Raw genomic sequence first — 14175 nt, forward strand, 5'->3', positions numbered from 1 at the left:
GCTATAAACATATTTTATAGAAACAATTGATATAGTTTCATCAAGTCCCCATGACGTGACTCGCAGATCCATTCTGTAAGCACAAAATTACCCCTGCAATATGCAGGAGAAAAAAGAAATAAGTAACTGAGATAAGTGAGTGCTTAGGACTGAGGATGGGGAATTCCTGACTTCCATTCTCAGCTCTCTTTCTACCAAATCATTTGCTTTTTTCTAGTTATCCCTTTTTAGAAAAGGGTAAATATTACCTACTTTCCAAGATTTGTTCTGAAGATTAAGCAGAAAGGTTTCATTTCACTGTTATTAAGTGCAAATGCCCATTTCTTTTGGCTGACACGCAACATCAAATCTTCAGAACAACCTACACTGCTCTTGGGTGTTTTTTGCACTCTACCTTTTGAGACAATGATCACCACCACTATGGTTGATTAAGGATTATAGGATTATACAGCCTATAGTTGGAGCCATGTCACAGCAGTTGTTCTTACACATAGCTAATAAATCAGATTTATCCCAAATGATTTGAAATTGATGAACACATGGCCAAGCTCTGCTTCTGGCTTTTACAGATGGGCGTCACAGTGGAAAAATACTCTGCTGGTCTGTTTCTTAGATGATAACAATTTTTAACCTCTTTTTAATCAAATATTTAGCAATTTGTTTGGACAAATGGTTATTTACCTGTTAGTTCTTTCAGTACAGGTAAGTCGGATTAAAGAGAAACAAAATACATCATTGTAATAATTTTGTAAAAAAAAAAAAAAAAAAAAAAGTCGAAAATCTTATCTCTAAGCTTATTTTAGAAGATTTATTTGAAAGGAAGGAAATTCTCCAGTTGTTTCTTGTGGCTCCAAAGACATTTTACTTCTGAATTTCAATTCAGAATCAAAATTCATCAGATTAACTATAAATTAGAATCTCACCATACACTACTGCTTTTAATTGCTTAAAGAAACCTACCGCCATTTCCTGAAGACATACTAACAAAATACATAGCAATCCAATTGCTCAGACATCTGGAGAACTGAGGGTGTAAAATGTATTTTCTTTGAAATCAACAAAGGCATAATACCATCTTTTGTCATACAGTAGCTCTTAGTGATGGAGTTCTACTGAGATCAATAAAGAAAACAAGAATGCACCAGCAGGTGCATACATTGTCTCAACATCAGAATGTCAAACATGCCAACTAGTTACACTGTTTTATATGTTGTTTTATATAGCTTTATGTACACTAAACCATGCAACAAATGGTAAATATTAACCTTATATTAACTAAATACTCAGACTCATGTCCGCTCACATCTGTAAATTCAGGTTTTCAGTGAAAAATGTAATTGCAGTGCCCTTTCTTCATTTCCCATTCTATCAAATAGCACAGCGGCCAACACTGCATATGAGTTAGCATGTCTGTGTATACCAGGCTTACACAGTGTGTAAGTGATTGCATTTGCCACCATTTTTTAAAGGATCTATTTTAGTTCTCCTTTAGAGGATTAAGTACTTGCCATTTAAATAATCTGTCGCTAAAATTTTCATTGAGTAAATAGATGTAAAGGACTCTGCCTCAGTGGACTAGTGTGCTTTACTGCATCACTACTCTTAGTTGCTGGGTATCAGATATATGCATTCAGATATTGTATGGAAGCTGCTGCTCTACTCATAGATTCACTAAGGTATTTCATGAGAGCTTATATAGTCTTGGTGAGCTATATGCTTATTCTATCAGAATATCAGACTTATACATAGCACAGTCATAATACGTCGTAATGACCATCTTATTGTAAAATTAAAGATAGATAAGGCTAAATTCAGTTAAGGAACTGATCCTCTCCAATCATTTACATGATAACTGCAACTATGCTATGCCTTATTCATCACTTTCAGTATAAGCAACATATCACAATCACAATTTGATAAAGTATTTTGGATGTTGCAGGCTTAGCTGCTCCAGCACTGTGTATAACAAATGTGATGAAGAAGCAAACTCCCAACAGGAATGAGTACATAAAAATTGTAATAGGACTGGATATGGAGAAAAAGTTAAAGTTCCTGAATTATGTCAATACGTGAATCTACAAATTTCTCTGTCTTCATTTATTGTATCAAGGTAATAAAGGCATTCAAATTTTGCCAAAGTAAACAGATGAGATATGATTCCTCTTACTTCAACTATCTAAATGTCAGGTTCCTAATTTAATTTAAGCTCTTTTTACGGTCAGTGGAGAAAGCTGGGCACCTCCAAAGGACAGCTTTCTTAGATGTACTGCTCAGGAAGGGAACCTCACCGAGTAGCAAGGTCAGACATTGTATTTTTAGATGGCTCATGATAGCTCAGTTCCGCCACCATTCAAGTCAGTGGGAATTTTGTTTACAATATGGTTGAAAATATTGCTCATACTTCCATATCCATCAGATAGTTTCCAGGAACATATACCATAAACCGAAAGCACTGACACCAACTTGGGATGGTACAGGTGAAGAAAGCTTCCAGAAAACTGGCTTTAAATGCTGCCCCTAGTGGAAACACACAGTGGAATACAGAACTGGACCTCATTCTGCACTGAAACGCACAGTATAGGCAATACAACATAAGGTTGATGGGGGGTATAACAAACCCTACATATTATTTAAATTCTGGAGCTACATCTATATTTTAAACACTATCAAGCAACGCAAGAGATGCAACTGAATTAACAGATGTGAGAAACCATGGAGCAAACTGACCAGCTAAATTGGAAGGAAACCACATCTCCTCTATTCTTATTTCATACTTTTGATAAATCTCTGCTATGCAATACAAACAGAAAACACACTTCAACTACTGTCAGCTAATTTGTAGCATTTCAGCTTGAACTGTAATCAGTCTTTTCACTCTGACATCAGCTACATGTATTGCTGATACACCATAGCTACAATCAGAAGTTGCACTGGTCACTTTTATCATCTCACAGTCTTGCAAAACTCATTTACTGATAAAAAGGCACAAGTGACATATACAAACTACTGAGTAAACAATTACGCATTAACCAGAATGTGAATTAAAGTGCTATCTTTTCTTCTACCTCATCTCAAGCGTCCCTTCTTAGAGCTCTAGTACCTGGCACTGATGGTGTTTCATACCTGTCACCCTGATAATGGATGATTTATTCTTTCAGTTTTAAATTACAAGTTATCAGTCTTAGAAAGAGTTGGAATTGTACATGATATAGACCTAAACCACTGCCTGAATATAAAGTACTTCTTGCTTTTACCAAGAGACACTACTTGTGCTTAATGTATACCAACCACACCAGAAGACCTGCCACTTGACTTTAAGCTTCAGCTGCCAAGGCAAATGGATGGAAGGTATTTACTGTATTTGTAGAGTTCACAGAATCACAGAATTGTAGGGGTTGGAAGGGACCTCCAGAGATCATCGAGTCCAACCCCCCTGCCAAAGCAGGCTCCCTACACCACGTCACACAGGTAGGCGTCCAGGTGGGTCTTGAATATCTCCGGAGAAGGAGACTCCACCACCTCCCTGGGCAGCCTGTTCCAGTGCTACTGCAGAGAAAAGAGTCTGACAGTAAATGAGGTGAACAAGCAACTGCAAAGTGTTTAAGCAACTGCTAAGTGCTTAGCTGCCATAACCTTCAACGATAAAGATACTAAAACACCTCTCTGATGCTAAGATTTTAAGACTAAATCAGGAAGGCATTTAACGACGGACCTTATTTAATACATCTCTGTTTCGAGGCTTATGGTAGCACCTGTGAGAGGCTGGACTGGCCACCATCACCCTTAAAAAACACAGATACACACAGAAAGAGTCCCGTTCTGCCACTGTAGTTGGTTGCTGCGTTGTTCACACGCTCACACAAACACACGCACGCATTACCTGTCTGCAGGGTGACGTTGGCGGCCTCCCCGTCGGCGAGCGGCTCGATGCGGAGGTGGTACCACGTCCCGGCTTCCAAGTCCCGCACGGTGCAGCCGTAGGAACCGTTGCCGGCGCTGTCGGGCCGACAACCGGCGTGTCGTCCATCCTCGGAGCGTCCCGTCACGCTGTAGTTGCAGGCGTGAGCCGCTGCGCTCCAGCTCAGCCATGCGCTCCGCGCGGCCACGCGTCGCTCCGTCAGGTTGGCGCTGCATCCCGCAGCCTCCCCGAGCGCGGCCTGCGGAGAGAGCGGGCAGAGCGCTGCGACCCCCGCCGGCAGCCGAGCAGCCCCGCACGGCTGGCCCCGCTACCGCTACCTCGGGGGCAAACCCACCTGCGCTGCCCTCCTCACCTCGCTGAGCGCCAGCACCGTGCACAGGGCAAGTCCCGCTCCATAACTCAGCATCGCCACCCGCTTTTATCCGCGGAACCCCTCGCGGGGAGGGGGGAGGATGAAGAAGGCGAGCGGCCCGCGGACCCTGGGGGCGCCCCCCGGCCGCGCTCCCCGCCGGGCTGGCTCCCCGCGGCGGCCGCCCAGCCAGCCCTCCGCCGGGCCGCCCGCTTGCTGCATGCGATCGGGGCTGCCCCGGGCGCCTCGCCGCCTCCCTGCGGCCGCCGGGGGTGGTGGTGGGGGGGACGGCGGCGGCGGGGGGTGAGCGGGGGCTGCCCGGCGGCCGAGGAGGAGCGGGGGGCGGAGGAGGCGGGGGAGGCGGCCGCCGCTTCCCACGCTGCCATTCTGACCCGGGCTGACTCCGCTGGAGCCCTTTCCGCGGACTTCCGCAATCAAAAGGCGATTTCCTCGCTGCTCGATGCGGGGGCGGCGTCCCGGGACCCATGACGGACGGCGCGGGGGGCGCGGGTCGTCCTCGACGGTGGATCCCGGGACGCCGCCCCTGAGCCCTTCCCTCCCCCTGGTCCCCGGCTCCTCTCCCCTCACTTTCCTCTCGGCCCCCTCTGCCATCCTACCTCCTTTCCTTCCTCGCTGCTTCCTCCCTTGTCCCCTTCCCCACGGGGCTCCCGCTCCTTCGGGCCCCTCGCGTGGGTTTTCCAACATTTCACGCCTCCTGCCCTCCTCACCTCACCTGCCCCTCACCTCATGCCCACCTCTCTGCATGCCTGCCTTGTCTCCTTTAGATCTCAGCTATCCCAAAAAGTCCCTTCCTTCACAGCTAATCCCCACTGTCTGCCTTGAGGACAGCCTCAGGGGTGCACAGGGTGCACCGTGTACCTCCAAGGCCTCCCTCATCCCTCAGCACTATGGCAAGGAATCACGAGTCCAGGAGGGCTCCAGCAGAGCCTCCACCAACCTTCTGCCTTTAGTCCCATATTCAGACAGAGGAGCAGCCCGTGTATCAAGGGCCAAGCTTTTTGTTTTGCTTTGCATCAACGCCTGTCCTTGAAATATTCCCCAGAATAACTCCCAAGCTAAAATTACACACCAGAGAAAGCAAAAAAGACACCATGTTTAAAGAAAGCACAAAACAGGCCGTGAGCAACTCTGAATTCAACTATAGCTGCAACACAGCTCTCCGCTTCTGTCACACACACCCATTTCCTTTTATTTAAGTTTTCAGCCTCTTAAAACTCATGTCTGTGCAGATGTGGGGTGGGGTGAGGGAAAAGAATCGCTGTTAAAATTGTTCTGGTCTGTCAGATAGTCAGATGGGCAATAACCTAGAAGCCACCGGGTAAATTTGTGGTTGCATAAAGGGGGAAGAAATCAACGTGTTTTTCAGATGGAAGTGACGCTTCTGTGCATCTTTCAGTACATGCATACATGGTTTTGACTTCCAAAAGCAGCAGCTCAAGCAAGTTCATCCCTGTTTCACTTTTGCCCTGTGTTGATATTCAGGGAGAAAAAGGTGCTGCCATTTAAAAACATCAGTCTGCCTTTCAGAACAACCACTCCTGTAGCATTTTGGGCGGCATTCACCTGTCAAACACAGTGCAGATATCTGAAAAACCTTAACTTGCACTGGGAAACCAAAGGTTTTAGCACTGGTGGGTGGTGACTGTGCTTGTGGAAACCTTTGTCTGCCCCAGTGCAGCTCCATGTATGGTCTTAGGGACCTGGCACTGACAGCGTTGAACTTTATGCTGCAGACTTATGATGATCAATAACTTTAGGATCAATAACCTTACTTGATGTTATAAATATATATTGATTATTAATATAACTTAATGTAACTTATTATCAATGTAATTTATCAAAAGTGAAATTTAAAGATCCTTGGAAATGTCTATCTTTTCCAGCTAACGTAAGATAATGCATGGAGAAAAGTCATGTTAATGCTTCTCACCATTGCACCAAAATTAGAAACTCTTTACTTTATTGCTCTTGCCATGTGAAATCCTTAACCTGTTCTAGTTGTATTAGTAAGAAAGTACAGGTTTATGGCTTGTGGGACTTCTTTCTATACATCATACAAAGCTGCTTCAGAAGTCATGTCTACCACAGATGTCTATGCCAACACTGGAGTAAAGCAGGAGGGAGTAATCATTCACTGGTGTTAATATAAGTGTATAGAATAGTCGACATAATTATTTCCAGAGTGGTACTGAATAAATGGGCTTTTAGCAAATCAGTAGTCATGCAGTCTTTAACACTCACTGATCTGTGTGGTAAGCCAAGAAACTAATTAAAAAGAAAGGAAAAAAAAGAGAACTGGAAGTGACTTTTGGGAGTGGCCGGATGTGTCTCTAATAGCAGGCTCCAAAGTCTCTTTCAGACACTTTCCCAAGGTTTCCTGACTTTTTTTTTTTTTTTTAATTATTATTATATTTTTTTTACACCAACCTCTGTCTCTCTAATCAAGAGGAAATGGGCTTTGCATAGCTTTTGTTGTGGCTTGAAAGTGCGAGCTGCAGTTTTACTTGAAATTCAAGGCTGCTCTAAACTAAATATTTTGTTTGATTAAAATGTTGCCATTGTCATCCACCTCCCCTCCCCCCTCCTTCCAGTAGGCACTATCACAGCCAAATAACATCAAGGCTTTAATTTTACAAACAAGAGGACCTGGCCTGGGGCAGATGCAGTTCATAGAAGGTATTGTCTTCCTGATAGCAATTACTCGGCATGTTTTCAAAGTATCACGTTAACTCCAATTATCTTTTAAATATGTCTGCTGGTTTGACAAAAATGTTTTAAATTTCACTCTAAGGACAAGAAAGCTGAAAGATGGAGGCCAGAAAAAGTTAAGTTTGTATGTCCAATATGTAGTATGTAGGTTCAAGTGGTTAGACATGGCTGGACATTTCAAAGGACACATGAATTTTTTTCATGGTTATCTTCAGGAATCTGGTTTGAAGGCTTTGACCTAAGCATCTTGCTCAATGCAAACCAAGCTAATGAAGAGAGGAGGTGATAGCTTCAAATCAAACAGTGCCTTCCCTGTAGCACTGATGGGGCTATTCAATAGGAGTGTTGGAGGCTATTTGGGTAATACCTGGTTCCACATGACATTTCCATTTAGAAGAGGCAAGTATTCTGTGCAGGAGGCACATATGAGCAGAGAACATGGGGTAATTAGCTCAGCCTGCCTGCACCAACCCCAAATAATGACATTTTGAAAGAACCATCCATCACCTCTGCACTAGGGTGCGGCACATCCATCATCAGCTCAGTCCCTTGTGGCCAGGACTAGAATAGTATTGACAGGGTCCATAAACCCTGAAGTCAGTAATTTGTGTCAACATTGTTCTGGGTGATGCTTCTACTTTCTCCCTGTCTGAAACAGTCTGTAGTGATGTTCAAACCAGATTGTACGGGATTTCCTTAAAATAATCAGGATGTGTAGAAGCTCCTGTTGTTCTTTCTGTCATCTACAGTAACACTGACACTGAAAGTAATAGCTGAAACACATTCATCGACCCCAATAAATAGAGTGCAGTGCACTCTCCTGAACAAAAAGCCAGGGGATTTAGGGATTTTGAGCTCTAATCCCTATATATTGATAGCAAAACGGTGACCAATCTCCTGAGAGCTTTAGGTCTAACTGTGGACATTTTGCCAACAATGATGCCAGATTTGCTCTCAAATTACTTAATTGTTGCTTGCCCACACAAAAACAGAAGACTGGAGGTACTGAATGCTCATTGTTAGCTTCTTCTGTGTATGGGGCTGGCGCCTGCATTCCCCTTCTCTGCCAGAGCTGTTTGGACTGCAACAGCACATAGATGAAGGAGCAGATGTGTGTCTTCCCTCTTATCAGCGAGCAGATAAACTGACCAGGGTCAAGGGCAGGGTTCCTCATAATGCAAGTAAGAACACCGAGTTTTTACTTGCTTTAGTCTATAAACCACGCATGCAATTTTAGAACTCAAATATCCTAAAAGAGCTCGTAAAACACACTGTTTCTTAGGACATGGTTAGAGCAAGACCCTCGCATCATGCAACAAACCTGTGGCAGAGGCTGAGTTGCTGGGAACGGATACCCCAGCTCCCGTGTCTCCTGCCACATCCACGAGCATTCCATTGCTACTCACGTATCCTGAACATTTTTCCTGTAGCTCAGAGATTTTCCCAAAGCACTGTGTGCACCACGATTGTGCTGTACGGAAGAGGCAGATTTTTTCTGCAGATGTACTTCTAGCAAAGGGAACTATCAGCGTGAACAAAGAACCCCATCAAAATAAAGAACAAAGCTCAGTCCTGCAGTTGGCTTTTTTTAGTCTGTGAAACATCCACCTGTAATAGCTCTCAGGCTCCACAGAGTGGAGCAGGCTTAATAAAAATCAATCAATAATCTGCCTTACCTCCTCCGTAGTGCTGGAGTATTGCGGAGGAGTGCTTGAGACTGTGGGTTTCTCTGTTACTGCAGTTTTCAAGTCCAAGTAGAGGTTTTCAATGAAGTTTTTGGTGAAGTGTTCAGTCACGTTTCTGATGGACATCTGTGTGCTACTACTCGCCGGCAGATTGTCAGGCCTAGAGGTAGTAGTGTTTAAAGGGGAGGATGTAGTTGTAGTACTCCATATAAAAGTGTCTGCATCCTGGAGATCTAAGATAAATAAAGGAAAGTGATTAAAAGGAGCTCTACATTTTTATAATCAGTTCCGTAGATGCCAATAAATATGGCTGTTATGGCTTCTAAGTATTTGAAGTGCACCTGTCAGTTCTGGAGTTTTTGCTTTCAGCGCAAACATTATTTTGCATCAACATCAAAGTTTGCACAAAATATCCATGAACTTTCATACCATTCATTTTAAATGCAATTCCTCACCGGTTCCAAAGTGTAGAGAAAGGCTTTGTTTTGTCATTAACAACGCAGTGTTTTCACTCATAGCTTTTTCACTTACATGTTTTGTCAAGCTGCACGATTTCGGCTTTATACAGTCAATAAAAAACCCAGTGTATAAAGTATGGATTCTCATCTGCCTTTTGTTGGTATAAATGCAAATTATGACTCTGTGCGTGGTAATAAAGTTCCATGTGCCCATGTGGGACGTTCCTCTTGCCATTTTAAATACATCCTATATAGACACCATGCTAACCCCTGACTGCTCTCTTTCCAAGGTTCAGTTAACAATGGTATCATTTAACTAAAGTGTCTGCAAATATAACTATGGGTTTGCTTTTTTAGTCACGTATCCTTCAGAGAATGCCAAAGTTGCAATTAGAGTGCAGGAAAGATTTTACTACACATTTTTCCTCCACATTTTCATGGCTCTTCCTCCCAATTGGTATGTATTTAATATCCTTTCTTTGTGGCTGCGAGGGCAGGGTTCAATCTGTGGTGGCCTCTACATCTGGTAGCATCACGTTTCAGCTAAGTGATTGAAATTACCCACTGGCCCCTTCTCCTCACACAAAGCTGCCCTGCCATTGCTGGAGTACAACTAGTGTGTGTTGGCCCAATGCCCAAGACACTTTGTCTGTCCTTGAACTGGGGTCTACAACATGACAGAACCTTGTTTTGCTGCTGAGCCACTGGGCTGGTTGCCATTCATAATAATTTTAGCTCACAAGCCCTGTTAAAAAAAATGACTGAGTTAAATTGCAGCAGAAGCTTCCAAATGTAATTACTTGGTGTGCAATTACGATGTCTTCAGAGGCCAACATGTGATTACCTCTTTACCCAAAGGATCAATGGGTGAGTTTCCATTAAGTCAATATTACGTTTTCTTGGGGTTCTTTTATTTTTGATATATGTGCAAACATGAATGTCAACATGTTCATTTAGTAAAACTAAACGTTTTACTACGTTCCTTTGCATCCAGAAATAAAAGTGAGACTATAAACACTTGCAAGTGACACTTTCATACAAGTGTTTCTTATGCCTGACAGTGTAACACTGTGCTTTCTTTGACATTTTGCTTTCTTTTAGAAAGAAACCCTCAGGTTTGCTCCAACACTGAATGACAACCCTCATGCTGCTGGTGCTGCAGAATCCCCTGCAGACTGCCTATGGTGCAAAGTCTGCTGTGGTCCTGCATCATGAACCTTCCTGGTACCCATCCAAAGGTCAGGGAAGAGTCTGGCAAGGGCAGCTCTATGCTCAGCTGTACTCAGCTGCTGAAGCAAACCCTTCAGCTGACTCAGGTTCCAACTTAGCCTCAAGTCCATGTCACTCTGTTCCTGGGGATCTCCTGTTAGGGGTCTCTGAAAGCCTGCAGCAGGCAACTAGAAGTTCCAACACTGATGACTTGGATAGGATTAAGCCTGCTGGCTCTTTGCCTCTCAAATATCTCCAGCTTCTGCAGGGAGTAGGTTGCTGATAGGAAGATAGCTTTCAGAAATGACGTCTGAGTGGTCAGCAGCCACTTAGAAGAAAAGGCCACTCAGTTGGGTTCCTAAATATAGATTCACACACCCAACTTAAAAGCACATTAAAAAAATATCTCGGTTTTGTTTACAGACAAATAGCAGCTATTCCAACAGGAAGACAATGACATTCCAGTGCCAATTGTGTCTACTCCATAAAAGGTCTGTGGTTCTGCCAAGAGCATATGTGGGACCCAGCACCCCTGAGCAGTTCTCCTGGTGCAGGAGCTGAAGCGAGAGACCAACACCACTGCCAGGAAAATGCCTGGTCCTCAGAGCTGTGCCACCAGCCTGGGGAGGTACTAGGAAGGGGCACTCGGTCACTGCCCTACCTGGCTCCTTTCTTCAAGCTTCAGCCTCCAACTAGAGGCTGACAACCTGTGACCCTTAGATGGAAATAACTTGTGTCTATCAATAGGCTGTAATGGAAATTGGGGCATATGTGCCAGCACTTTTCATGTATGCAGTGCTGGACTATAAGTGTCCAGGTCTGCCTGCTCTTCAAGCATATTGTGATCCGGGTTTAAATTCTGTAAGGAAAGATACTAGGGTCCTAGTATAAGGGCCCTTACGTATCTTCTCAGTTGCAGGCACTTAGAAAACTCTTGACTATAAGACTCCAACAAACAGATTTCTATATTACTTGAATTCCAAATTTGCATCCCTTAAAAGCCAGAAAAAAGCTCACCTCCTATCTGGATATCAGCTAAGTACACAGGAATTGCACCACTGGGATTTCTCATAAGTGTTTAACGTTGTTCTAGCATTCTCTTTGGAAATCAGTCATGGCAACAGAACTGCAGAACTGACAGTGACACTGATCAATAGTGGCTGAATGATGTACAGTGTGTGAACATACCATTGTAATCATCGGTAGCACACCCAGGAGAAATGATGACACTATGACTAAGTGCATATTTCATCCATGGGGTGTACTGCAGACTGCATCCATCTGCACAGCAGCAGGCCACTTACAAGCAAAAGAAATCCATCAGTTCTGCATGTATGCTGAGCAAAGCACTGTGTGAATATTGCTGGTTTCTTGTCAAGTATAGGGAACCCTATAGCAGTGCCTTCAAGCCTGGGCAAGCCAGCATGGGGCAGCTTGCTGCTGCTGCTTGTGTTGGATCAACCTGCCTGCCCCCATAACACACAGCTTCAGAACACAGAGGCTGCATTGCTAGTGAAACACAAGTGATTCAGTTATCTGTTGTATAAGAAAAAATGCTGTGTGAGGCTGCATCTAACTTGCTGACAGCAAGATTTACACTTAAAAGAGTGGTTTTATAATCTCTGTACATGCAGGAAAATTAATTCTCTTTCTGGTTGCCTACCAAGTACTTGTTAAGAAACTGCAAGAAGAAAGACTTAAAAAAGAAAAGAAAAAAAAGATTGCTTGTAGGAATATGACAGAATAACAAAACTGCTAAATTGTCTTTTTTCTCCATGCTTTTGAATACTGCAAAATGTTTGCCATTTCAGAAACATGTCTTATTTACTTGAAATGCTGTAGAGGTTACAGCAGAGGCTTGTTTTTCATGCCAGAAAGGATGGATATCTCCTGGACTTGCTGGGTTTTGAAATGCTGAAGTAGTCACTTGGAAGCTCTTTCAGCACCAGTGCGAATGGAAGATCCCAGATAACAATGGTGATAATGCCGTAGCTCTATCAGCCCTGCTTCTCACACTCCAGATAGCCCCGGCTCACCCTGAAGTGGATTTTTGGTCACTGAAAGGTATCCAGACCTTATTAACTCCATAGGTCTCTACTGAAGAGAGCTTAGAAAGGTATCTGCTGTGTAGACACTTAGGGCTTGGTTGCCTAAATGTCGATACTTCCTGCAATCTGAAATGCCCTATGGCACCTGAGACAGCTGCTTAGGGCTCTCATAGGGCCAATGGAAGACCTGTGTCTTTCTGGGTAGGCAGAAACAGATCTGGAGCATTGCAGATGGCATGAAAGCACTTAAATAGGGGCAACAGTATTAAGGCCTTTCTGATATTTGGATATTCAGTAGCTGAAATTCAGTCTGCTCTCTACAAAGAGATCTATACAAAACAGAGAACTTAATTATGAAAATTACCAGTCTAGTTGTCTGGAATTGACATTTTTGTTAGCACTTGGAGCTGCTTTTGTTACAGAGTATTCCCTGAGTGTACCTGCTCTGCTGTCCAACCCATCTCACCACTGACGCTGACATGAGTGTTGGCAGTGGAGTGTGAACACAATGCGCTCATGCTCATATATGGAGTAGCCAAACTGAAAATGGGATAATGGGAAGGGAGAAGCCAGTGTGACAGGAAGGTGATAAAGAAGCAAAGATACAGAACCAGAAGCTTGGACAGGACTGGAGGCAGGATTGTGGAGGTAACAGTCAGTGAAAGAAGGCATGTCAGCATTTTGCTTATGTATAATATCTGATGTTTTGTCAGTGTTAGCCTGTAAACAAAGCAAGAGATAAAAAGGTACTGTTGTACAACAGTAAGTAATGAAGCCATGCTCCTCAACAAAGTCAGCTTCTCTTCTGAACAGGGCTTAATCCTGGTAACCACAGTTTGGGGTTTTGCAGCTACATTTACTTCTCTTGTGAGCACCCTACCTCGCTCCCTAGGCATGCTCCATTTCTTCAACCACTGTCCCTCAACATGCTGCCTTCTACCCCTGCAACTCCTGCATGTTTCCCTCCTCATTTCCAATCCCTCTTCCTTTTTACTGGATCCCAGACATAAGAAATTTGACTCCAAGAGCCTGTGTGTGAAAATAAAGCCTTAGATCTAAAGGGTCCGTGCATCTCCACCCATAATCTCCTCATGAATGTGATGAGACCTGATGTCCCACCACCTCAAGGGAGATGATACCTTGTGGCCCTTTTTTGTGTCTGCTATTTGAGCCAGCTGCCAGAATCAGCAGTAGTTTTGTGTGTGGTGGGCTGTCTGCTCTTAGATTTAGAGTAATCTCTGTCCGAACAGATCTGGAATATGTACGTGAACTGATTAGGATTTCTACACATTTTGGTCAGGACTGTAGAAAAAACTGTATATCCAACACAGTCAATTTCTGATTTGAAATCCAAATCTGAGCTCAGAATTTCCCTTAGTTCAGAACAAATCATACTTGGCATTTGAATTAGCTCCAGTACCAAAGATAGTTGCAGTTGCTGGGTTTGGAGCATGTTCTTTATCTGAGCTGATATTTGGGATTCAGTTCAGTAGGTTATTCCTTTGTGAAAATATCAATGGTTTTTATGAATACTATGAAAACAAAATTATAATCAAATATGGTATTAGTCAGGAGTTGAAAAATATGCAGCCATTTCAGCCCCAAAGACTGCTTAGTTTTTACTATCTTATCTAAATATAGATTGAATATGTTATTTTATGCTGATCCACTGCAGGATTTGCTGAATTTAGACAGATGTGCTCAGAAGAGTAATGTTAAGAATTCAGCATTGAAATTTTTGATATTTATACTACCATCAAGATCAGCACTGTGGGCA

The 14175-nt window shown here is 43.5% G+C and overlaps 1 protein-coding gene across 3 annotated transcripts in view; it reads right to left on the reverse strand.

The window, feature by feature from the left end:
• The window catches only part of PTPRB (protein tyrosine phosphatase receptor type B), a 59171-nt gene that overhangs the window by 41494 nt on the left and 3502 nt on the right, over positions 1-14175 (reverse strand). The window contains exons 3-4 of one of the 3 annotated variants that reach the window (XM_015855961.2): positions 8675-8916; positions 3881-4157 (exon numbers count right to left, since the gene is read on the reverse strand). In XM_015855961.2, coding sequence (XP_015711447.1) covers positions 3881-4157; positions 8675-8916 — 519 coding nt within the window. Of the gene's footprint in view, positions 1-3880; positions 4158-4253; positions 4447-8674; positions 8917-14175 lie in introns of those variants that run through there. The other 2 variants (XM_015855978.1, XM_015855969.1) reach the window with 2 other exon arrangements.

This window comes from Coturnix japonica, chromosome 1 (assembly GCF_001577835.2).
Source record: "Coturnix japonica isolate 7356 chromosome 1, Coturnix japonica 2.1, whole genome shotgun sequence".
In the NCBI taxonomy this organism is placed as follows: Eukaryota; Metazoa; Chordata; class Aves; order Galliformes; family Phasianidae; genus Coturnix; species Coturnix japonica.